This window comes from Lacerta agilis, chromosome 2 (assembly GCF_009819535.1).
Source record: "Lacerta agilis isolate rLacAgi1 chromosome 2, rLacAgi1.pri, whole genome shotgun sequence".
Lineage (NCBI taxonomy): Eukaryota > Metazoa > Chordata > Lepidosauria > Squamata > Lacertidae > Lacerta > Lacerta agilis.
In genome coordinates this window covers 113,864,394-113,890,093 of record NC_046313.1, presented here as the reverse complement: position 1 = coordinate 113,890,093, position 25,700 = coordinate 113,864,394, and the positions used below count along the sequence as shown (strand labels likewise).

Sequence of the window (25,700 nt, the reverse complement as noted above, 5' to 3'; positions counted from 1 at the left end):
AACAATTCCTCCTAGTCATGATAAATAATAATATAATTTTCAATAACTGTATTGTGCTGTTGCCTCCCTTTTGATTACAATCTATTTGATTCCATTTAATTATGGATAAGAGCCACTGGGAGACCATGAATTTGTCTAATCCTTATTATTATTATTTTCGCATTTCCTGGGAACCACAACCATAGAATTGTAGAGTTGGAAGGGACCCTGAGGGTCATCTAGTCCAACCCTCTGCAATGCAGGAATCTCAACTAAAGCATCTGTTATAAAAATTCTGTAACTGGGTGCGTCTCCAGAAGGGTGTCCATAACCCCGGGAAGAGCGCTATATTTAAGAGCCCTTTCCAACAATGCAGCACAAAAGAGAAAGACAATACCGAGTCTCCCAAAGCAAGGCCTTGTTTATTAGAAACTGCTGCAGCAATGGAACTATTTAGGTTAACCTTGAGTTCTAATTTTCCCTCTATCCCTCTCACCAGTATTCATACCTTCATAAGCTTCTATCAAAGCCCCATTTAGTCACCCCAAGTATCCCACAGTTCCTTATGAGTGATTTATCCCCATGGTGGTGAAGGCCCTTTTGCAGGGGTCAGCAACCTTTTTCAGCCATGGGCTGGTCCACTGTCCCTCAGACCATGTGGTGGGCCGGACTATATTGTGGGGCGGGGGGGGGGGAGAACGCATTCCTATGCCCCACAAATAACCCAGAGACGCATTTTAAATAAAAGTACACATTCTACTCATGTAAAAACACCAGGCAGGCCCCACAAATAACCCAGAGATGCATTTTAAATAAAAGGACACATTCTACTCATGTAAAAACATGCTGATTCCCGGACCGTCTGCAGGCCGGGTTGAGAAGGCGATTGGGCCATATCCGGCCCACGGGCCTTAGGTTGCCTACCCCTGCCCTTATGGCTACCATATCATGATTCATTCACAAAATGTTGCAAGGAAAATGCTTAACTAGTACAACATTGTACTAGTTAAGATGATGGCCCTAATCACTTTCCCCACATACCATGTTTGGAATTGTAGATATCTGAACATTTATACTGTCAATCTCATGTTTGTGTATGCTATAAAAGTGTGATTGGTCAGAAAAGCTGTAGTCTTCTTTCTTTAGACACTTCCTCCCTGTGTGAAGATTATTCTGCTTGCTCATAGATGACACTTCTACGTTCCAAGCCTGTACGTATATAGTTGCTCCTCTATGCGCTGTCTCTGGTGATTTCTAAGGCTATCTCTGTTGTGACAAATCATGCTACAGTCTGTGCACACATCTGGTTTATCACTTGATGTCTACAGAGGTCCCTGCTCTTCCTGAAGCTCTTTATGTATTCCACACATTTGAATTCTTTGGTGTGATAAAAAGCTTGAGCCGTGACTTAAGTTCTTCCTGTGCTCCAAACATTCAAAGTTTTTCCTCCGTGTGGATTCTCTGATGTGAAATAAGGGAGCTTTTCCTAATATAGCTCTTTCCACACGCCAAGCATTTAAAAGGTTTCTCCCCTGTGTGGATTCTTTGATGTAAAATAAAGGTCCCTTTCCTGTTAAAGCTCTTTTTGCACTCCACACATTTATATGGTCTTTCACCTGTGTGAGTAGTTTGGTGTGATAAAAAGCTGGAGCTGTGATTGAAGGTCTTTCCGCACTCCAGGCATTTAAAGGGCTTCTCACCTGTGTGAATGTTTTGATGTGAAATAAAGCAGTCTTTCCTAGAAAAGCTCTTTCCACACTCCAGACATTTAAATGGTTTCTCCTCCATGTGGATGCCTTGATGTAAAATAAGGGACCCTTTCCTAATATAGCTTTTCCTGCACTCCAGGCATTTAAAGGGTTTCTCCCCTGTGTGGATTCTCAGGTGTAATTTAAGGATCCCTTTCCTGTTAAAGCTCTTTCCACATTCCAAGCATTTATGTGGTCTCTCTCCTGTGTGACTTTTTTGATGTAAGGTGAAGCTTGAGCTGTGATTGAAGCTCTTTCCACACTCTGAACATTTAAAAGCCTTCTCCCCCATGTGGACGTGTTGATGTGAAATGAGGGAGTCCTTTCTAATAAAGCTATTTCCACACTCCAGGCAGCTAAAGGGCTTTTCCCCTGAGTGGATTCTCTGATGTAAAATAAGGGAGTCTTTCCTAATATAGCTCTTTCCACACTCCAGACATTTAAAAGGTTTCTCCCCTGTGTGGATTCTTTGATGTAATTTAAGTGTTCCTCTCCTGTTAAAAGTCCTTCCACACTCCAAGCATTTATGTGGTCTCTCACCTGTGTGAATTCTTTGGTGTAAAGTGAAGCTTGAGCTGTGATTGAAGCTCTTTCCGCACTCCAAGCATTTAAAGGGCTTCTGTCCCGTGTGGATGTGTTGGTGTGAAATGAGGGAGTCTCTCCGAATAAAGCTCTTTCCACAGTCCGGGCATTTAAAGGGCTTCTCCCCCGTGTGGATTCTCTGGTGTAATATAAAGGTGGATTTCCTATTGAAGCACCTTCCACACTCCAAGCACTCATATGGCTTCTCCCCGGTGTGAACGCGTTGATGTAATGTAAGAGAGTTGTTCCAACGGAAGCTTTTCCCACACTCCAAGCATTTGAATGGTTTCTCTGCTGTGTGAGTTATTTGGTGTGATCTAAGGTTGGAATTCTTCCTGAAGCTCTTTCCGCACTTCAGGCAAGTATACGCTTTCTTTCTTACGTGCATTTGTTGATGTAAAGTAAGAGAAATGGCCCAGCAAAAGCTCTTTCCACATTCCAGGCATTTAAACACTTTCTCCCCTGTGTGAGTCCCTTGATGATAAGTGAGATGGGTTTTTTGACTGAAGCTCTTTCCGCACTCCAAGCAGGTGTACGGTCTCTCCCTTGTGTGGGTTCTCTGATGTAAAGTAAGAGAGGTAGCCCAACGAAAGCTCTTTCCACATTTCAAGCATTTAAATGGTTTCTCTCCTGTGTGCGTTCCCTGATGGCAGGTGAGGTGCATCTTTTGACTGAAGCTCTTTCCGCACTCCAAACATTTAAATGGTTTCTGCCCAGTATGGATTCCTTCGTGAGCTGTGAGATTGCTCTTCTGCCTGAAGCTTTTTCCGCACTCCAAGCAGCTATATGGTTTCTTACCTGTGTGAATTCGTTGGTGTAAAGTCAAGACGCTAGACCAACGGAAGCTTTTCCCGCACTCCAAGCATTTAAAAGGTTTTTCCCCAGTGTGAATTCTTTGGTGTGAAGTAAAGCTTGAGCTTTGACTGAAGCTCTTTCCGCACTCCAAGCATTTAAATGGTTTCTCCCCTCTGTGGATTTTATTATGTAAGATAAGTCGGTCTCTCCTATTAAAGCTCTTTCCACACTCCGAGCATTTAAATAGTTTCTCCCCTGTATGAGTTCCTTGATGAACAGTCAAATTTCTTTTCTGGTTGAAGCTTTTTCCACACTCCGAGCATATATATGGTTTCTCACCAGTGTGTATTCTTTGGTGTCTGCTTACACTTGATATCTGACTGAAGCTCTTTCCACAATCCAAGCACTTAAATGGCTTCCCCCCTGTGTGAGTTCCTTGATGAACAGTGAGATTTCTCTTCTCACTGAAGCTTTCTCCACACTCCGGGCACACATACGGTTTCTCCCCTGTGTGGATTCTCTGATGAGCAGTAAGGCTTGAATTTCTACTGTAGCTCTTTCCACATTCGGAACATTGAAATGGTTTCACCCCGGTGTGGATTCTTTGATGAGTAGTGAGGGTTGACTTCTGACTGAAGCTCTTTCCACACTCAGAACATTTGAATGGCTTCTCCCCTGTGTGGAGCTTAGAGTGGGTATAAAGGCTCGATTTCCATTTGAACATTTTGCCACACACAGGGCACTGATTGCTTTCTTTTCTGTTGTTAATGTTCTCTTCAGCTGGGATCTCATAGATGTCACCTTCCTGAGAAGCAGAGAATTGGTTCCTGCTCTCCTGTTTTAGCTCAGGTCTTGCTCTCTGTTCTTCCTCCTCCTTGCATCCATATCCTTCCAACAGTGCCATGTTTGATTCTCCTTCATCCTGCTTTTCACCTTGAGAAACAAGAGGGATACTTTGTGAGAAGGTAAGAAGAGCTTTAAACTGTTAGCATCTTTTTTTAATGATCCCTAACATGAAATTTCACAGAATCGCAGAACTGTAGAGTTGGAAGGGACCCTGAGGGCCATCTAGTCCAACCCTCTTTCAACGCAAGAACCTCAACTCAAGCATCCATGACCGATGACCAATATACGCTGCACACTAGTGGACAAAATTGTGGAAACCTTTTGGAAAAAGCGTATTTCTGAGGTTTGATGGCTCACAACACCACTTTTTTTGGGAGTAATACCATAAAATTATGTATCAATGGAAAGATAATTTAATGAAGAATGTAATGCAACAATGTTCAATTATCTGTAGTCTATAAAAAGTTATAGCCAAATAACCAGAAAAAAGGAAGCACTACTTGCTTAGGTTGATACGCAGTAGCTTTCCTTCATTTGAATGTAGCCAATGAGCATGAGTGTTTAGAGAGCCAGTCAGGTGTTTTGAGCCATCAAACCTCGAAAATACACTTTCCCCAAAAGGTTTCCACAATTTTGGCCAACCTGGGGCTTTTGCTATGGAGGAGAAACTTATAAATTGACAATATGAATAAATAAAATGTTATCAAGTATGCACGTGAGATTGCAACCCTGGAGTATGAGCCCATGGAAGGAGGAAGCCTTCCAACTCCCAAAGCTAACATCTGTTGTGGTTTCGACAAAGATCTGGCACCTAAGGACGTCCTGAGAAGAGATCCCAAAAGCCAGGGTAAGACTCATGGTTCTGAAATGTAGCAAGAGAGCGACCAATGCATGTGGGGTTAAAACTGATGCAGTAAGGGACCGCCAGCTTCCTAGACTATTGCTGTACCTATGAAGTCTATGCTCTATTATTAAGACTGATACACCTTAGGTTGTATCCCATTTACAACTTCCTCCTCCTCACTCTCTCCGAAAAGTTTTACACATCACTAGGGAAGACAGGCGAACTAATGCCAGTGCACTGGAAGAAGCAAAGACCACCAGTGTCGAAGCAATGTTTCTCCAACATCAACTTTGTTGGACTGGTCATGTTGTGCGGATGTCTGATTATCGTCTTCCAAAGCAACTACTCTATTCTGAACTTTAAAATGGAAAGCGTAATGCTGGTGGTCAACAAAAGAGATTAAAAGACTCTCTCAAGGCAAATCTAAAAAAATGTACAGGTAAAGGTAAAGGTACAGGTACCCCTGACCATTAGATCCAGTCATGGACGACTCTGAGGTTGCGGCGCTCATCTCGCTCTATAGGCCGAGGGAGCCGGCGTTTGTCCGCAGACAGCTTCCAGGTCATGTGGCCAGCATGACAAAGCCACTTCTGGCGAACCAGAGCAGTGCATGGAAACGCCGTTTACCTTCCCGCCAGAGCGGTACCTATTTATCTACTTGCACTTGATGTGCTTTCGAACTGCTAGGTGGGCAGGAGCAGGGACCGAGCAACGGGAGCTCACCCCATCGCGGGGATTTGAACCGCCAACCTTCCGATCGGCAAGCCCTAGACTCTGTGGTTTAGACCACAGCACCACCCGAGTCAAAATAAAATAATAAATAAAAATGTATAAACACTGACAACTGGGAAACACTGGCCTGCGAGCGCTCCAGTTGGAGAACAGCCTTTACCAAAGGTGTCATGGGCTTTGAAGTCACTCAAACTCAGGACTAAAGGGAGAAACGTGCTAAGAGGAAGGCACGCTTGGTAAACCCTCGCTGTGATCAGCTCCCCTCTGGAAACCTATGCCCCCACTGTGGAAGGATGTTTGGATCTAGAATTGGTCTCCACAGTCACTTAAAGATTCACTGTTAAAATCATGTTCATGGAAGACGACCTTACTCGGCTACGAGTGATTGCCAAAGAAGAAAGAAGACAACTTCCTCCTCCTCACTCTTTTCTCTTGGATCTATCCCCTGAGGACAAAGCAGCAAACATGGCTGCCTTTGTTTTCTCTAGACTAGATCTGAACGAGAAACTCGACTATCCAAGTTATGTACTTCCTGTAATAAAACATTTGTTATTTTTCTCTACCGATATTTCTCTGTGTACGATTTGCAATGGGTGCACGATTGCCGTACTCTGCATGCCAAAGCTCAATATATTTAGCACCTGCCAACTAATTTTATCAGCCACAAAGACAAGGGAGTCTTAGCCAATTAAAAAGAGAGATCCTTACCTAGGATCTTCTGCACAGTTCTTTCCCAGAATTCCTCACTGCTCCCAGCCTGGGTTGCATGAAGGTCTCTTGAAGCTTGGGGGCCACCAGGGTCTTGTTGCTCCAGAGAAGCAACAACCCCCCAATTCTCCTCCATGACTTCCTTGTACAGGACCCTTTGGTCTGGATCCAGCAATCTCCACTCCTCCTCTGCGAAGTATACAGCCACATCCTCAAAAGTCACCTGGGGTTGGGGGAAATAAACTTTATCTAGGATCGTGCTGTTTGTCAAAATTCTATTCCCTTTACAAATTGATCTGATATACATTCTCTTCTATCACGTACCCATCAGGGATATATGAAAGGGTTTCAAAGGGAACATGGCAAAAAAAAATAATAATTTCATTTTATTGTAGTTTTTTTCTAGCTCCCATTTGTGGAATGCTCTCCCCAGGGAGGCTTGCCTGGCACCTTCATTATACTGTCAAACCTTGGAACTCGAATGCAATCCATTCCGGGCGTCCGTTTGGCTTCTGAAACGTTCAACAACCGAGACGCGGCTTCCGATTGGTTGCAAGAGCTTCCTGCACTCAGGAGGATGCCAAGTCGGACGTTCGGCTTCCAAAAAACGTAAAAAAACCCGGAGCATTTACTTCCAGGTTTTCAGTGTTTGGGAGCTGAAATGTTCCAAAACGGAGCCGTTCAGGAACCGAGGTTTGTCTGCACAGCTTTAGGCACCAGGCAAAAACATTCCACCCTGGGTTTCCCTTTCTCGGCTCTCCATTGATCCCTATGTTTACCTGATCCAGCTGCACTGATGCAATTTCCACTCCAGCGCAAGGAAGAGAAGGGCAGCAACATATTGCCCGCATCCTGCTGCGTCCATCTCCTGAGAGGGACACAAAAAAGGGGGAGATTTACTTGCCATTCCTTGCATTTCCAAATCAAAGTCCTCCCGGGCTCATTACAAGTACAGCCAAAACGGTACCACCCATTCGGGTGGATGGGAGCTGTCAGCCAAAACCGTGTAACCGAACTGTACCACTGGTATCTTGCAAGCAAACTGATCCCAAGCTGTTAAAAAAAACTTTATATGCTAATAATACCACTTTGAACCTGGCTAGGTAGCAAATGAGCAAGCGGCACAGATCCTTGAGCATAGCTGTTACGTGCCGACAGGGTCTTACCCCTGTCAGCAACCGTGCTGCAGTATTCTGCACTAACTGAAGTTTCCAAATCAAGTGTAAGGGAAACCTCACATAGTTAGCATTACAGTGATTCACTCTTGAAGCATTTAGGTTTCATGAAAGAGGGCAAAAATACTCAAGCTTTCTTTCTTTCTTTCTTTCTTTCTTTCTTTCTTTCTTTCTTTCTTTCTTTCTTTCTTTCTTTCTTTCTTTCTTTCTTTCTTTCTTTCTTTCTTTCTTTCTTTCTTTCCTTCCTTCCTTCCTTCCTTCCTTCCTTCCTTCCTTCCTTCCTTCCTCCCTTCTTTCTTCCTTCTCTTTCCTTTCCTTTCCTTCCTTCCTTCCTTCCTTCCTTCCCTCCCAACCTACCTCCCTCCCTCCTTCCTTCCTTCCTTCCTTCCTTCCTTCCTTCCTTCCTTCCTTCCCTCCCTCCCTCCCTCCCTCCCTCCCTCCCTCCCTCCCTCTTTCTTTCTTTCTTTCTTTCTTTCTTTCTTTCTTTCTTTCTTTCCTTCCTTCCTTCCTTCCTTCCTTCCTTCCTTCCTTCCTTCCTTCCTTCCTTCCTTCCTTCCTCTCCCCTCCTCTCTTCCCCCCCTTGGCTAGGTAGCTAGTACAGTGGAACCTCAATTTTTGAGCGTCTGGAAGCCGAACCTCTGTTGACTTTGCAGACCGCCCTTTGCGCCTCGGTTGTCAAACGTTTCAGAAGTCAAACGGCGTTCCGGAATGGATTACGTTCGACAACCGAGGTACCACTGTATACTGAATTTATGACTTGCCTCCCATAACAGCCCCAAAAACATTTACAAGAATAAAAAGCCTGGCTCTTTCAAGTCAGTGTTGAAGTGAAGTGTGGAAACTCAGCATTTTTATTTTATTTTATTGCCAACAGCTTGTCCCCAACATGGGATTGAGAGAAATAAAAGGAGGCCTGCTTATTTTAGGCGTACCTGAGAGAGGAAGACCAAGATGGGCAATGATGCCACACTAAGCCTTACCCAGTGATGTGGCACCTCCACCTTCCTCCTGTTTGATCCGCCTAGAGAGAGGCTTCTGCCTGGAGTCTGACGGAGCCTTCTCTGCCTCCGCAAAGTCCACGGCCTCTTCGGAAAATAGGTCCTGTAGGTGAAATAGCAGCAGGGATCAGAAACAGAGAGGGACTGGGAATGGAATGGGGCAGAATCAGGCCTTGGTGGGCTGTCCCCTCCTCGGAGGATTTCCAGAAAAATGAATGTGGGGAATATTCTGAGAAAATAATGAGGATGAAAACCGTCTCTCTCACCTGCAGCCCTTCCTGCTTCTTCTCCTCTGCCCGGCTCAGGAGGAAACCTTCGGCCAGGGCCACCGCCTGGGAACTGGACTCTGCTCCACATTCCCTCACCCAGTTCTCCACCTCCAGGGGGAGGACAGCCAGGAACTGCTCCAGGATCACCAGGTCCAGGATCTGAGCCTTGGTGTGTCGCTCTGGCTTCAGCCACTGGCAGCAGAGGTGGTGCAGTCGGCTGCAAACCTCCTGAGGTCCCTCAGCTTCCCGGCACTGGAACTCCCTGAAATGCTGGCGCCGTGCATCGACGCTGAGGGCATATTCCTCACCCAGGATCTCCTGCGCGGTTCTTTCCCAGGATCCGCCACTGCTCCCAGCCTGGGTTGCACTAGGTTCTCCTCCTGCCCGAGAGCCGACCAAGTCTTGCTCGGCCATCTTGGACTTGTGATCTGAGGCAGCTCTCAAGATGGCCAAAGTATTCCCTGAAAGTTCCACGAGATCCTGTCTCGATGCCAGGCGGTATTTTGCAATCGGATTCCAGGTCGTGACTGAGTCCTTCCCCTGTAGAAAAAAAGCAGAGAACCTAAATTGAAGAGACAATAGGTGGGGGGGAATTTTCTGTTTTACAATTGAAAACACTCACTTAAACATCCTTAAAATATCAATGACATCCCTTCTTCTCTTTCCATGGTTCATGGAAAGGATACTGACAAGCTGGAACGTGTCCTGAAGAGGGCAACCAAAATGGTCAAAGGCCTGGAAACGATGCCTTATGAGGAACGGCTTAGGGAGCTGGGTATGTTTAGCCTGGAGAAGAGAAGGTTAAGGGGTGATATGATAGCCATGTTCAAATATATAAAAGGATGTCATATGAAGGAGGGTGAAAGGTTGTTTTCTGCTGCTCCAGAGAAGCGGACACGGGGCAATGGATTCAAACTACAAGAAAGAAGATTCCACCTAAACATTAGGAAGAACTTCCTGACAGTGAGAGCTGTTGGACAGTGGAATTTGCTGCCAAGGAGTGTGGTGGAGTCTCCTTCTTTGGAGGTCTTTAAGCGGAGGCTTGAAGCCATCTGTCAGGAATGCTTTGATGGTGTTTCCTGCTTGGCAGGGGGTTGGACTGGATGGCCCTTGGGGTCTCTTCCAACTCTATGATTCTGCATATCTTAAATCCCTTCGTATTTTACAGAAACTTTACTATTCAGTATTCCATTACATCCATCAAAACTTATTTACACTGTTGAATTTATCTTAATGCTGCCAACGTTTTCAAGTGTACAATTTCCCCCCATATATTCAATAAACGTTTTCCAATCTTCTCTAAACATATGTTCTTCTTGTTCTCTTACTCTATATGTTAAGTCTGCAAGCTGTTCATATTCCATCAGCTTAAGTTGCATTCTTCTTTAGTTGGGACCTCGCTCGTTTTCCATTTTTGGGCTAATGAAGCACGGGCCGCAGTAGTAGCATACATAAATAACTTTTTTTTACATCTAGGAACTTCAGTCTGAATTATTCCCAACAGAAAGGACTGCAAAGTCCCATGGACTGCAAAAATATCAAACTTATCCATCCTTAAAGAAATCAGCCCTGAGTGCTCACTGGGAGGACAGATCCTGAAGCTGAGGCTCCAATGCTTTGGCCACCTCATGTTGGGAAAGATGGAGGGCACAAGGAGAAGGGGACGACAGAGGATGAGATGGTTGGACAGTGTTCTCGAAGCTACTAACATGAGTTTGACCAAACTGCGGGAGGCAGTGGAAGACAGGAGTGCCTGGCGTGCTCTGGTCCATGGGGTCACGAAGAGTCGGACACGACTAAACGACTAAACAACAACTTTTAAACATTTTTTTTCAATTCGTTATGGATCATCCATAACGGATTAGGGTTAAGCTTCTACTAGCAAAGGTTGGTGGGGGACCCTCACCAGATGTCAGAGGGGGCCATGGATGGCAACACTTGGGAAAGATGGAGACTCCCACCCCACCCCAAAAATGGGGGCTTTGGAGGGAGGAGCTGCCACAACCTCTGATTCTCCCCTCAAACTACTCCTTCATTCCCCACTGCTTGATAATATCCTTGGAAATTATTGCCTGCGTTTGGGAACTACCAGGAGGAAACACTTTCCTCCCACCAGCAGCAATGGCAAAGCAGGGGGGGGATTTTTGTTGCCATTTTCCTGCTTTGCCTTGCTACTGCTCCCCACCCCCCCCAGGGAGAGGAGAGACTCCCAAACATCCCTCCTGGAGGACCCTGGACCCACTCACCGCTGGCTTTGCAGCAACAAGCCTTAACACCAGATTTTTTGGGTGTGGGGGTGTGTGGAGGAGGGTTTGTCGCTGTTTGTTTAAATAAATTTTTATTAAAAATTTTCAACACGAAATACAATTAAAAACCTCACTACTTTAGAAAGGAAAAGGAGAACAAAGAAAGAAAGGAACTAAAGAAGGGTGGGAGATGAAGTGGGGGCGGATCGCTGGTTGGATGTGAATGATTTTGGGGCTACGGAGTAGGGTTAAGGTTTTATTTATTTGCTAATTAGTGGGCCAGAGTATTTGAGCATCGTTAATGTTGTTTGCTATTATTCAGACGGCTGGTATGTTCTTTCTGTTTTTCCATAAATGTAGTATTATAGGAAATATTAATGTATTATATGATCCCCCAGTCTTCCCCCCAATGGTATTATGTACTGTGTATTTTTCTTTGCTGCTAATTGTTTGGAGACCTTTGGTGACAAGAAACTACTACGACTACTAAAAATGTGACAAGCAACTACCGGTAGTAAGTTTCAATAATAATAATGTGGCAAGCGACTAATAAGTTTTAATGATGACGAGAAGAACAACAACTCATTGATAGCTCAGTAAATAGAGCAAAGGTATCTTAATCTCAGGGTTATGGGTTCGAGTGCCATGTTGGGCGGGGTTGGACTAGATGACTCTTGTGGTCCCTTCCGGCTCTACAATTCTAGGATGCTACGCTTCTTACCTGCTGCTCTCCTTGCTTCTCCTCCGCCTGACTCCAGGGAAAACCTTCTGCCGGGGCCACCGCCTGGGAACTGGTCTCCGCTCCGCATTCCCTCACCCAGTTCTCTGTCTCCGCAGGGAGGGCAGCCAGGAGCTGCTCCAGGATCACCAGGTCCAGGATCTGAGCCTTGGTGTGTCTCTCTGGCTCCAGCCACAGGCGGCAAAGGCGGTGGAGTCGGCTGCAAACCTCTCGGGGTCCCTCGGGGTCCCGGTAGCGGGATTGCCTGAAACGCTGGCGCTGCGCCTCTGAGCTGAGGGTGCCCCCCTGCTCACCCAGGATCCGCCGCAGGATTCCTCCCCAGGATCCCTCGCCGCCCCTGGCCTGCACTGCAGGGGCGTCTCCTCCTGGCTGGGGGGAAGCCGTGACTCGATCTTGCAGTTTGACATCATCCTTCAAGACGCCCCCCGACATGGCCAGAAAGAGAGCCATTCCCCCCCCCCCTGCTGCTGCAAAATCCTGCAACGCCGAAGGGAGACTGGTTCAGCTCTGCTTAGAGAAGCATCAGATTTGCAAACCTCCTTTGTCCTCGCTCTCTGCAACCTCCAGCACCTCTCCAAAGCAGGATAGGGAGGAGCCTTGTTGCTCTAGAGGAGACCCCCCCCCCCCGCCCAAAAAAATATTTTTTACCTTCCTGTCTAGGAATCCATCTCTGCCATATAACCCTTTCTGTTGGTCCAGGGATTTCAACTGGAATGAATTTTTTTTGGGGGGGGGAGGTAAGCCCAGTGCTTTTTTTCTGGGGGTAAGCTGGGGGTATTGCCTACCCCCTAAACATTTTGTGAATCTTTTGGTCCATTTACTGTATTTATTTCCCCCGATCTGAACTATAGCATGGTGATTTTCTTGAGTCAAAATGAGAGTAGGCTACCCCTAAACGTTTTTTAGAACAAAAAAGCACTGGCAATGCCAATCAACTAAATAATAATAATAATAATAATAATAATAATAATAATAATAATAATAATAATAATAATAATAATAAATTATAATAATAAATTATACCCCGCCCATCTAGGAATTTTTTATTTGGTAGGGGGGGGAGACCCCCTCAGCCTCTAGGAGTTGGCTCCTATGTGTCAGTCAGCGGGGAAGGGCTGCTTTCCATGCAAAAAGGGATCATAGAAGCTACTTGTGGGAAGGGACCCCCAGAGTCATCTAGTCCAACCCCCTGCAATACAGGAATGTGCAGGTGGCCCATACGGGGGATCGAACCCACGGCCTTGGCATTCTCAGCGCCACGCTTCTCACCAACCTGAGCCTTTGTTCCTGCTTAAGCAGCTCTTCCTCAATGAGGTCTGGCACCTTGCGTTATCTACAAGGGGCCACACAGCTCAGTGGCGGAACATCTGCTTGGCAGCTGAAGTGTAGTGCAGATAATAGTGAGGTGGGTGGAGCAACGGCAGAAAACGGCTTCCTTTCTTCCTGTTTAAGCAGCCCTTCATAGAATCTTAAGAGTTGGAAGGGACCCCTAGGGTCATCTAGTCCAACCCCCTTCAATGCAGGATTCTCAGCTAAAGCATCCATGACCGATGGCCATTCAACCTCTGCGACCAAAATCTTACTTCATCTCTAAGGGCAGGGACCAAATCTCGGAGGCAGAGCAGCTGAGTTGCATGCAGAAAGACTCGGGTTCAGCCCCAAATGGCATCTTCGGATAGAGGTAGAACTGTTCCCTGAATGACACAGCGCCATCTCTCTCAGCCAGGTCCTTCCCTTACAAAAGCTAGTTGATAATAAAATGTTTTCACAGAGAACGTTAAGAGGGGCAGAAAGCTTTCATAGGAACCGAGGGAGCTGGACGGGGACTTGAGGGCTCTGTGCGGGAGGACTCCCAGTTCTAACTACTGCACCACACTGCCTTCTGAGTCATGTCCCCCCACTGGAACGTGGGTTCTACCAATCCAGATGAGCATCTGCACAGCTGCCTCTGTGCACCTCCTATGAAAACTCAGGTAAGCTGCTCTCGCACCCAAGACAGCCCTCTGTTCAGCTGGGGTCCTCCAGAGGTTTTGTGGAAAGGTTTTCTCAAGGCCACCTGTGAAAGTAAGGCTGGGCAAGCAAGTGTTTTGCTCACAGCAACAGAGAAACGGTTCTGAACCAAGGGTTGGGAACCCATTTTTGCCGGAGGGTCCAAAATCCTTATCAGAGCCCAGGCAAAATTTCAGAGGGGGAGCAGAGCTGCCTGCCTGTCAATCACCTGACATCAGCGATCAGGAGTTTTGAAGTCCCTTGTCTGAAACACTGGAGAGATGCTGCCGGTCAGAGCAGACAATACTGAGCTTAATGGACTAACAATCTGACAACTTCTTATGTTCCAAGTTCAGATGCTTAGGGGTGTGTGTGTGTGTGTCAGTTAGGAGAATCAATGAAGGATGGAAGGTTTGTTTATTCAGTTACAGGTAAGTAGCCGTGTTGGTCTGCCATAGTCAAAACAAAATAAAAAATAAAAAAATTCCTTCCAGCAGCACTTTAAGGTAAAGGTAAAGGGACCCCTGACCATCAGTCATGTCCGACTCTGGGGTTGCGGCGCTCATCTCGCTCTATAGGCCGAGGGAGCCGGCATTTGTCCGCAGACAGCTTCCAGGTCATGTGACCAGCATGACAGAGCCGCTTCTGGCGAACCAGAGCAGCGCACAGAAACGCCGTTTACCTTCCCGCTGGAGCAGTCCCTATTTATCTACTTGCACTTTGACATGCTTTCGAACTAGGTGGGCAGGAGCTGGGACTGAGCAACGGGAGCTCACCCCGTGGCAGGGATTCGAACCACCAACCTTCTGATCAGCAAGCCCTAGGCTCTGTGGTAAGTTTCTTCTTTGTATGAGCTTTCGTGTGCATGCACACTTCTTCAGATACACTGAAACAGAAGTCACCAGACCCTTATATATAGTGAGAGAGTGGGGAGGGGTATTACTCAGAAGGGTGGTGGGAATGGGCGATTGGCTGATAGGTGTTCCTATCAGGTTTTCCACACCCATCAGCCAATCATCCATTCCTACCACCCTTCTGAGTAACACCCCCCCCCACTCTCTCACTATATAAAGGTCTAGTGATTTCTGTTTCAGTGTATCTGAAGATGTGTGCATGCACACGAAAGCTCATACCAAAAACAAACTTAGTTGGTCTCTAAGGCAGTGTTTTTCAACCACTGTTCCGCGGCACACTAGTGTGCCGCGAGATGTTGCCTGGTGTGCCGTGGGAAAAATGGAAAAATTCAAGAGAATTACTTTATATATAGTCAATATAGGCACAGAGTTAAATTTTTTAACATTTTCTAATGGTGGTGTGCCTCGTGATTTTTTTTCATGAAACAAGTGTGCCTTTGCCCAAAAAAGGTTGAAAAACACTGCTCTAAGGTGCTCCTGGAAGGAATTTTATTTTATTTTTTATTTTGTTTTGTTTATTCAGGACATTTATCCCCCAGCTTCCAATTCCAGTGTTGCTTACAAACATATTCAAAAGAACTATACAAACATATAGAAATACAACTTACCAAAAAACAACAACAACAACCACCCCAAAGACCCACCATTAAAACACCATCATAAAAACTTAAAAAAGAACCACCTTGCATATAAAGTCACAGAACGGAAAGCAGAAAGAAAAGATCAGAGGGAGAGAAGGAAGAGAAGAATGGCAAATCAAGTTGATGGACTATGCCAAAATGGCAAAATTAACTGGGAAGCTCAGGAATCAAAAAGGCAAGAAATTTAAAAAGGAATGGGAAATGTTTATTATGTACATATGCAAAATCATTGTAAACTGGTCAAAACATTAGCAGGATTTTAAATACACTTGTAATGTAACAAGAACGTACAGATAACTTAGGAAGGTGAAAAACTGGAGAAGTACTAATATGCTGTTGAAAACAGAATTAAAAGGACCCATGGAAGGGATGGGTGGGAGGGAAGTCAGGAGATTCAGAGTAATCTCGATATTTGGATTTTGTACTGTTTTATGCTGTATATATCTTTGAAAATCAATAAAAAAGATAATTAAAAAAAAGATCAGGGGGAGAAAGCGGAATGTTCATTTCAGGATTCGCTAATTATTATTTGCATACCAAAGGGGAAATAAGGCAAAACCTAGTTAGCATTTAGTAATTCAGTAATGAGCTACAAGTTCTCTCGGTCGAGGAATGTCATGGGCTGGTTGGACGCAGAGGAACGGGAGGAGCAACCAGCTGGGGAACCCCCAAGGGAAGAAGGCTCAGAGCCCAGGGATTGGTGTTGGGACGACAATGAATGATCACAGGGAGAAGACAGGGAAGTGGAGGTGTCAGAAGCTGAAGAGGTGACAGGGCTTAGTGAGCGGGGAGAGTCTGGGGCAGAGAGAAGTCCAGAATCAGAGGCAGAAGCGGAGGCTGGAGAAGAGGGAGAGATGAGTCAGGCTGGTGAGGAAGCCAGGGAGTCTCCCCGTCCTGTTGCGACAGGCTCCCCTGACTCCCGGAACCAGAAGAGGTATGAAATGGGAAGAGCAAAGGCAGGCTGCTTGCTGGCACAGTCTCCGATCGCTTGGAAGAAACCTTCAGTCCTCGCAACGGCCTCCTTGGGGCAAGATCTACCGGGAAGAGCAGCTGTGGCTCACTAGGCCTGGACTGTTTTGTTTCTTTGACTAAAGGGTTTAACTTCACTGACACCTAGTGAGCTATTGCGGTCCCAGTCCCGACACCCGCCCTGACAGGAATCGACTCATATGTTTCATGCTCGTGCCCAAAGTGTCACAACATTTGTGGGCATGAGGCAATACTCTAGGCTGTTTGGCCTTTTAAAAGGTCAATAGCCACATTTTGAACTGAGCCTGGAATGCCTCTGAATGCCAGTTGCTACAGACCACAGGAGGGGAGAGTGCTCCCGTGTTCGAATCCTGCTTGCCGGTTTCCCCCAGGCATCCAGCTGGCCACTGTGCGAATGGGTTGCTAGTTTAGAGGGGCCATTGGCTTGATCCAAGCAATCTCTTATGTTCTTGACTCACACCAACAGTATCTTCACCCCAGTACCTTCACCCCATCAGCCGTTGGGAAACCGATCTTATTGGACCTGAAGGTCATCCTACCCTCTTGACCTTCTAAGGTTTCTGCACTTGGTGGATTCTCTGATGTGCAGTGAGGCTCGTCTTCCAAGGAAAACTTTTTCCGCACTCCGTGCATCTGTGTGCTTTCTACACTGTGCGGATTCATCGGTGAGGAGCGGTGCACTTCCTGTAATTATTTATACTTTTTCCAAACAGCCGGCATTATTTGGCTTTTCCCCTTGTACGACTCATCTGACGTACGGCAAGGGTTTTCTTCTGTGCAAAGCTTTCCCCTCTGGGCGTGGAGGTTTCTTTTAATTTAAAAGAATTTGTACACCACTTGTTCTTCCCTTGTGTGACTTACTTGGTGGTCGGTTAGGCTCGCCTTCTTACAGAAGCTCCTCCCGCATTCAAAGCATTTGTACGGCTTCACCCCGGCGTGGATTCTCTCATGTCTCCTGAGGTTCGCCAGCATGCTGAAGCTCTTCCCGCATGCCAGGCATTTGTACGGCTTCTCTCCCGTGTGAGATCTCTGGTGGGACCGAAGCGTCGCCTTGACGCTGAAGCTTTTCCCGCACTCCAAGCAAGTGTACGGTTTCACCCCCGTGTGAGATCTCAGGTGTGTGGAGAGGTGCGTCGTCTGCGTGAAGCTCTTCCCGCACTCCGGGCAGGTATATGGCTTTTCCCCGGTGTGGGATCTTCGGTGGGCCGTGAAGTGCCCCTTCTGCGCGAAGCTTTTCCCGCACTCCAGGCATTGGAAGGGCCTCTCCCCCGTGTGAGATCTCTGGTGCGTAACGAAGTGCCCCTTCTGGGTGAAGCCCTTTCCGCACTCCAGGCAGTTGTACAGCTTTTCCCCCGTGTGATTTCTCTGGTGGATAGTGAGGCTCCTCTTGCGTGTGAAGCTTTTCCCGCACTCCAGGCAGGCGTACGGTTTCTTCCCCGCTTGATTTCCTTGGTGGTGGTCGGTTAAAGTCCTTTTCCCGCTGGAGATTTTCGGGCACTTATGTTGAGAGGCCACAACCCCAGAATTCTCAGCCGTGGATTCTTTGCGGTGAAGGGTGATTTTGCTTGGATGCAACAGGGCACGCTCCTTTTCGGTGAAATGTACAGGCACTTCCTCAAAGGAAACCTGGGAAGGAAGGATGGAAGGAAAACAGAGAGAGAGAGAGAGAGAGAGAAAGAAAGAAAGAAAGAAAATGCAACCATTGTTATTATCTTAACAGTTAATGCAACAGCAACTCTCTAGGGGGGGGCGATTTGATTTTTAAGGGGGGCAATTTGAGAATGAGTTATTAACAGTTAATTGCCTTTTAACCTTCCTCCACTTGAATAGTTCACTTTTTGAATCATAAGAATTACCGTATATACTCGAGTATAAGTCGACCCAAATATAAGCCGAGGCACCTAATTTCCCTACAAAAATGTGGGAAAGCTTATTGACTCAAGTATAAGCCGGTTCACCTTTGCCACTGTGGTAGAGGAGGAACGAGCAGCCCAAAGCAGCTCTTTGGGCTGCTCCTTCCTCTTCCTCCTTTGCTGCTGTGGAGCTCACCCTGTCGCAGGGTTTCGAACCGCCATTCTTCTGATCAGCAAGCCCTAGGGCTCTGTGGTTTAACTCACAGTGCAATGTTCCCTTGTGTTATACAGAGAAGGCTGGGATCCTGTCCTGTTTAAGCAGGAGCCAGGGAAAGTGAGCATCTGTGGGGTTTTAATACTTCCTTAACTGATAGGCTTTCTGCCTTCTGGGGTCTAAAGTTTGCATTTATGTGAGCAGTTCAGGAATGGAACAAGCTGCCTGGGGCGAGTAAAGAACCACCGTTCTTGTACGCTTCTTAAGGAATGGTTGACTTGAGTATAAGCCGAGGGCAGCTTTTAAAGCACAAAAAGTGTGCTGAAAAACTAGGCTTATACTCAAGTATATACGGTATATGTCATGAGGCGGGAAATCTGGACTTTAGAGATGCTTAGGTGGGGCATGGCCAAAAAAAGGTTGGGAACCAGTGCTCTAGAGCATGGTTAGCCTGTATCGAATCATAGCTTGGTTTCTAAACTATGGTTAGAAGGAACCATGGTTTGGTGCGAGGTTTTTCCGATTTCTTTTCATACCAAGAACAACTTAGTTGGTCTCTAAGGTGCTACTGGAAGGATTTTTTTAATTTTTAATTTTGTTTTGACTATGGCAGACCAACACGGCTACCTACCTGTAACTTTTTTCAAATGATTAGTAACAACAACAACAACAACAACAACAACAACAACAACAAAAGAACAGGGGGGAAATCATCAAATTTTTAAGCAATAAGGTGTTGCAGCCTGGAAGGACAAAAGTACAAAGTACAGGGCAGTTCTAAATAGATAATAAAGTTTTCTATTGTGAACCGCCCAGAGATCTTCGGATGCAGTGCGGTATATAAATTTAATAAATAAAACAATAAGCAATACAATATGCTCTTCTGGAGTTTATTATACAGCGGAAAGGAGCAACCAAGCATACTAAGACTCAAAGTGAGTGGGGCTGAGAGACTTCAGGGAAGTGTGACTAGCCCAAGGTCACCCAGCAGCTGCATGTGGAGGAGGGGAGACGCGAACCCGGTTCCCCAGATTACGAGTCTACCGCTCTTAACCACTACACCACACTGGAAGGGGAAAGAGGCAGATTCTTTCAGGAAGAGGAAGATGGGCAGCAGGCAGAGGAAGCCAGAGAACCCCAGGGCTGTCACTCCAGAGATCCCGCCTCTTACCTGATCCGGTTGCCCAGAAACCATTTCCATTGGACCAGAAGGGAGAGAGGAGGTAGAACATATAACTGGCATACTTGGCTCATCTCCTATGAGGGGTACAAAGATATAAGCATGATTAACAAATTACTAACAAATATATCTGTTGGAAATGTAAAGAAAAAGAAGGCAACTTTTATCATATGTGGTGGTCTTGTAAGTTAATAAAAGCATTATGGGGAATGATATATAATGAGATGAAACAAGTGTTCAAATTAAAAAATTTTAAAAACCGAGAAGTTTTTTTTTAAATTAGGAATTATAGGTGCTGATATTCCAAGGGAGCAGAAAAGACTTTTTATGTATGTGATGGCTGCCGCACAGATGCTACTAGCCCACAGATGGAAGGAAGATAAAGTCCCTACCAGAGAAGAATGGCAAATTAAACTGCTGGACTATGCCAAAATGGCAAAACTGACTGGAAACCTCAGGAACCAAGAAGACCAAAACTTTAAAAAAGAATGAGAAAAAACTGATAAGTTATCTTGGAGACCACTGTAAGCAGATGAAAATATTAGCAGGAGTGTAATAACACTTGTAATGTAGCAAGTACTAGGGTGACAATAGAGTTATATAAAATATACCATATTTTTCGCTCCATAGGGCGCACCTCATTTTTAGAGGAGGATTTTTCTGGTTTTCCTCCTCTAAAAGCCCTGGTTTTTTTGAGGATGAGCTAAAAGTTTTGCAGCTTTTTTTGCAAAGGGAAAAGCCCTGGGTTTTTTGAGGATCAGCTAAAAGTTTTGTAGCTTTTTTTTTTTTTTGCAAAGGGGAAAGCCCTGGTTTTTTTTGAGGATCAACTAAAAGTTTTGCAGCTTTTTAGCAAAGGGAGAAAAGCAAAGCTCCTTTTGCAAAGGGGGAAAAGCCAAGAGGAAAAGCCCCATTTTTTATGGGGTTCAACTCACATTTCTGCAGCTTCTGAAGGAAAGGGAGCCATTTCTACAGTTTCCAGACAGATAATCTAATCAGCCAGTCACATGTCGCTGGGGAAACAAACAACCTCCCTCTGCAGCACATTCAACAAAGGAGGGCGAGGCTAAAAGGGAGCCGGGACTCTTATCTCTCTCCCGATCTCTTGCTGATCAGCTGCTGAGCGGGGTCCTTTCAACACCCCTTTTTCTCTTTGTAAAATAAAAAGCACTATCTGCTTTTGGCCCCTGGGCAATTCGGCTCCAGGGACCACCATTCGCTCCATAAGACGCACAGATATTTCCCCTTACTTTTTAGGAGGAAAAGGTGTGTCTTATGGAGCGAAAAATACAGTAGATTATTGGAAAAGATGCAATAGAAAAGGTTTAATAATAGGACCCATGGAGGGGAGGTGGGAAGTCCAGAGTTTCGGAGGAACCTGTAAATGTGGATGCATATGGTTGTATTGTTATTATTTTCTTAACTTGCAAAATCAAATAAAAACTATTTCAAAACAAACAAGCAACACAAAATACTGACATGTGTCTAGTGAAATGTGTTGGTCTGGCCTGGCCCAAAGTCCTGTTCTCAAGGTGGCTAACTGGATACCTACAGGAAGTGCCCCCGAAAGCAGAAACTAAGCACAACAGCACCCTCTCCGCTCGCGATCCCAAACAATTTGTTATTCAGTGGAATGTACTGCCTCAGATCGTGGAGCGAGAACATGGAGCCATCGTGGCGAGAGGGAGAACAAGCTGATATTTTATCCCGTTAGCCCTTACTCTGCAAAGTGGCGTCTTCGTCCTCCTCCTGCTTAATCAACTTGGACAGAAGCCTCTGCCGAGAGTCCACCGGGGCTGCATTTTGTACCTCGGAGAAGTCAGTTGCTTCTTCTGCAAACAGGCCCTGAAATACAAAGAACGTGTAGGGTTACAATAGGGATGTGCGAGTGAAATGGCTTCTGAGGGCCATTCCATTAAAAAGTGGTGGTTGGTTTTTCCAGTGTCACGGCGTTTGTCCACAGACAGCTTTCTGGGTCGTGCGGCCAGCGTGACTAAAATGCTTCTGGCGCAATGAAACACCATGACGGAAGTCAGAGAGCACAGAAACACCGTTAACTTTCTTGACGCAGTGGCACCTATTTATCTGTTTGCATTGTTGTGCTTTCGAACTACTAGGTTGGCAGGAGCTGGGACGGAGCAACGGGAGCTCACCCCGTCGCGGGGATTCGAACCGCCGACCTTCTGATCAGCAAGCCCAAGAGGCTCAGTGGTTTAGACCACTTAGCTTTGACTGGACTTAACTGTCCAGGGGTACTTTACCTTTTACCTCTTTACAAGGTGACCACATCATACTCATGGTCTCTCACATACAAACCCCTCACGATTCACGTATTCATCCCTCCCACCCCAAATCCATCTCTCCTGCTCTCTTCTCTCTTTTTGTTTTTTTCTCTGTCTCTCTCTCTCTCTCTCTCTCTCTCTCTCTCTCACACACACACACACACACACACACATGTCCATGAAAATTTTTCTGGGGCAGATTTTTTCCAGTGAGGGGCAGTCAAAGGAAAACACCGCTAAGGATGAAGCGGCTAATTTTTCATCAAAAATTGGAAGAATTGTGTTTATGTTTTTGACCCAGTTTCTTAAAATGCTAGGAATTTACTTTTTTAAAAAAAGAAAAATGACACCTGGGAATCTGGAGATTATGGTTTATCCCAGAGGAACAAGGGCTGCAGAATTGGACCAAGGCCAGGTTCCAGATTCCAAGGCTGGTGGTCTGGAGTCTGTCGAACCTGAATTGAGTGTGGGAATGTTTAGGAATGTGGATGAGTATATATTATTTATATATCTCAATCCCAGCTTGTGTGAGCAAGCTCCAAACTTAGCAGAGTTTACATTCCCTTTTTAAAACACAGCAGAAAACGTTTGCATAGGCTTGCTTAAGCCAGCTATATTCCTGGTATATTCCCCTTGTTCCCTCTTAAAAGTAAAAAGACACAATACTGATTATAAGATATAAAAGGAGTTTACTTACAGACATCCATGAGTCACAGTACAGGCAAAAAGAGGCAGACAAACTTAGATAAATGTATTTACATGCAGTGAAGCTGATTCCATAAGGGAACAGGCTTCACTTCTGCTTCTCTCAGCTGCAGGCTGAGAGAGCATCCTGCTTCCTCAGGAGATGAGGCAAAATGGACAGTCTTCTTTGGGATCTTCCTCCCAGGTAAGACCACACCTACTTCTGGTTCCTGTAACTCAGTCCAGGTAAACAGGAAGTTAAGCCTGGAGGACTAAGTTACCTTCATGTCCTCTCTAGGAGTGTTGTGTTTGGCTGCTCTGTGTTTACATCCCACATTGAGACCCTCACCTGCTGCCGTTCCTGCTTCACATCCTCTTGCTGGCTGAGGAGGAAACCTTCTGCCAGGGCCACCGCCTGGGAACTGGTCTCCGCTCTGCATCTCTTCACCCAGCTCTCCATCTCCGGGGGGAGGACAGCCAGGAACTGCTCCAAGACCACCAGGTCCAGCATCTGAGCCTTGGTGTGTTGCTCCGGCTTCAGCCACTCGCGGCAAAGATGGTGGAGTCGGCTGCACGCTTCCCGGGGCCCCTCAGCCTCCTGGTAGCAGAATCCCCTGAAGTGCTGGCACGGCACATCTGAGCTGAGGGTCTCCTCCTTGATTATGACCTTCTGCACATTTCCGTCCCAGAATTCCCCGCTGTGCCCACATCCGACGGCGTCGGTGCTCCTTCCTGCTTCAGGGCCCGCCGTGCCCTGCTCCCACAACTTTGCTTCCTGCTCCAACATGGCTGAAGGCTCGCTTCTGTAATAGTCTGTTTCACGGCAAAGATTGGCCACGCATGTGGCGGAGGGAGAGGGGGAGAAAGCCAAGCCCTGCAAAGTAAACGAGATGGTCTGCGAGGGGAAAACTCTTGCTATATTAAGAGTTACAAAGCTACAGTTCCTGGGGGGGGGGGGCCTTAAAATTCACAGAACTGTAGAGCTGGAAGAGACCCCGAGGGCCATCTAGCCCAACCCCCTGCAAATGCAGGAATCAACTCCCCTTCCCAGTGAATTCTGGGAATTGCAGCTCTGTGAGAAAACAGGGGATCTCCCTACAGCTCCCGGAGCCCTTAACAAACGACAGCTCCCAGAATCCTTTGGGGGGGGAAGCTATGGCTGTTTAAAATGGTATCAAATGATACTCTGGTTTCCAAGGATGACAGCAGCAATAAGAGATATACAAAAACAGAAAAAAGTAGAATGGAAATATGTGGAAGAATATTTTAAAAAAGGTTTGAAAGCGGAACTAATGATTTGCTTAGATTAAGTTACGCACGTGGGAGATTTAAACTATCTATCTATCTATCTATCTATCTATCTATCTATAGTTGCTGTTTTTTGTTCGTTTGACAGAGGATGAGATGGTTGGACAGTGTTCTCGAAGCTACTAACATGAGTTTGGCCAAACTGCGAGAGGTAGTGAAGGATAGGCGTGCCTGGCGTGCTCTGGTCCATGGGGTCACGAAGAGTCGGACACGAATGAACGACTGAACAACAACAAAAAATTATTAGAGTAATGAAATGAGTATTATACTAAGAAAACCGTTGTAGAAGCAATATGAAGTCATATTTTAAATCTGATGTATAATTCGAAAGAGACTATTGTAAATTTATGTTTATTATTTGTGTGATGTAAGATTTAATGTTTTGTTTTGTTTTATGTTTGAAATCCTTTTTTTTTTAAAGAAACACAAATTTAATAAAGACTTATTTTAATTTTAAAAAATGATACTCTGGTATCACCTCAGATCGTATAAATCTTTTGCCTAAAATGGCATCAAATGGGGACGCAACTAGAATTATTTAGCTCTGCCTGTAATTGGTTGTGGGTCCACTTACTGTCTGGCAGGCCTGCTTTCTGCCTTACCAGTCTTCACTGAATATCTCGTTTGTTTTCCCCAGCCCCCTCCTCACAGGCACTTCCCTGCCTCCCCCCCCCCCCCAATATCCCTGGCTGTGCTCTTAGCCAAGGGTGCCTTCGTTCCCCTTGTGGGGTGTCTTCCTACCCCCACCTCATTGCTAGAAATCCCCTGGGCACGTTTCGGCCTCGTGGAGATCTCTGGATGCCCGGTTGGCAACTGACATCTCCATCTGGCTGGCCGCTCCAGCTTTCTTATGCAGGTCAGCAGAAGATCTCAATTACTGCATTTATATCCCGACTTTTTCTCCAAGGGGCACATGGTTTAACCCCCCCCCCCTGTTAATCCCTACAACGACCCTGTGAGGCTGCCAAAGGTCACCCAGTGAGCTTCATGATGGAGTGGGGGGGGGGGTTGAATCCTTATCCTGGTCTGACACTCTAACCTAGAGCATTCCAAACTTTTCACGTCGGAGACACACTTTTTAAGATACGTATCATTTCACGTTGAGTCAGTTTTACTAGCAAACCAGAGGTTAAACTAAACCAGGGGTCCCCAAACTAAGGCCCGGGGGCCGGATGCGGCCCAATCGTCTTCTAAATCTGGTCCGTAGACGGTCCAGGAATCAGCGTGTTTTAACATAAGTAGAATGTGTGCTTTTATTTAAAATGCATCTCTGGGTTATTTGTGGGGCATAGGAATTCATTCATTATTTTTTTTCAAAATATAGTCCGGCCTCCCACAAGGTCTGAGGGACAGTGGACCGGCCCCCTGCTGAAAAAGTTTGCTGACCCCTGAACAAAACCCTTTCTAGCCAGCCCCAGGAGGAACGCGAGGAGGAGCGTTTGCAAGACACACCTACACGCTGCAGCCGATGTGTCCGTGACACAATTTGGAAAGCTCTGCTCTAACCACTACACCGCACTGCCTTCCTACAGTACTTCTGCTATGGGGCAGCTGATAATCAAGCGGGGAACTAAATCTGTGGAGAACGCATTTCCTCCCTCCCAACTCTGCAATTCTATGATTCTATGCCCCCCTCCGTGTGAAACCCTGGAGAGCTGCTGCCAGCCAGTGTCGGCACTATTAGGTGACCCCATTGGTCTGACTCAGTGCAAGGCAGCTTTTAAACCCTTTCTCCCCAAGTCACCCTTATGAGGGGTCCTCTTCCCACCCGCCCCCTCCCCACTTTCTAGCCTCCACTGCGCCTCTGCAGGTCTTCCCTTCCACCCGGGAAAATGGGGAGGGGGCTCACCAGACCCCCTGAAGCTGGAAACACCGAGGGAAACTCTTTCCACTGCGCTGCGAAAACTTTATCCCGGCTCGAAGCAATGAGCAGCAGCAAACAACTCCTTCGCTTCTTCCCTGCGCACCAGTCTCCAAGGAGCGAGCA

The 25,700-nt window shown here is 46.2% G+C and overlaps 2 protein-coding genes across 2 annotated transcripts; both read right to left on the bottom strand.

The window, feature by feature from the left end:
* Positions 1 to 945: 945 nt before the first annotated feature.
* LOC117042502 (zinc finger protein 850-like) lies at positions 946 to 25,700 on the bottom strand. Its single transcript, XM_033142048.1, has 10 exons — positions 25,563 to 25,700; positions 22,755 to 23,279; positions 21,161 to 21,284; positions 19,434 to 19,519; positions 17,015 to 17,821; positions 11,740 to 12,138; positions 8,773 to 9,216; positions 8,390 to 8,510; positions 7,014 to 7,102; positions 946 to 4,086 (listed from the first exon to the last, which is right to left on the bottom strand). The coding sequence occupies exons 2-10, from the start codon at positions 23,190 to 23,192 to the stop codon at positions 1,414 to 1,416; spliced, it is 5,181 nt and encodes a 1,726-aa protein (XP_032997939.1). The 5' UTR covers positions 23,193 to 23,279; positions 25,563 to 25,700; the 3' UTR covers positions 946 to 1,413.
* On the bottom strand, positions 6,164 to 9,181 carry LOC117042794 (putative zinc finger protein 75C). The gene is made up of 3 exons (XM_033142446.1): positions 8,674 to 9,181; positions 8,411 to 8,510; positions 6,164 to 6,516 (listed from the first exon to the last, which is right to left on the bottom strand). Exons 1-3 carry the CDS (start codon positions 9,088 to 9,090, stop codon positions 6,215 to 6,217), a joined length of 819 nt encoding a protein of 272 aa, XP_032998337.1. The 5' UTR covers positions 9,091 to 9,181; the 3' UTR covers positions 6,164 to 6,214.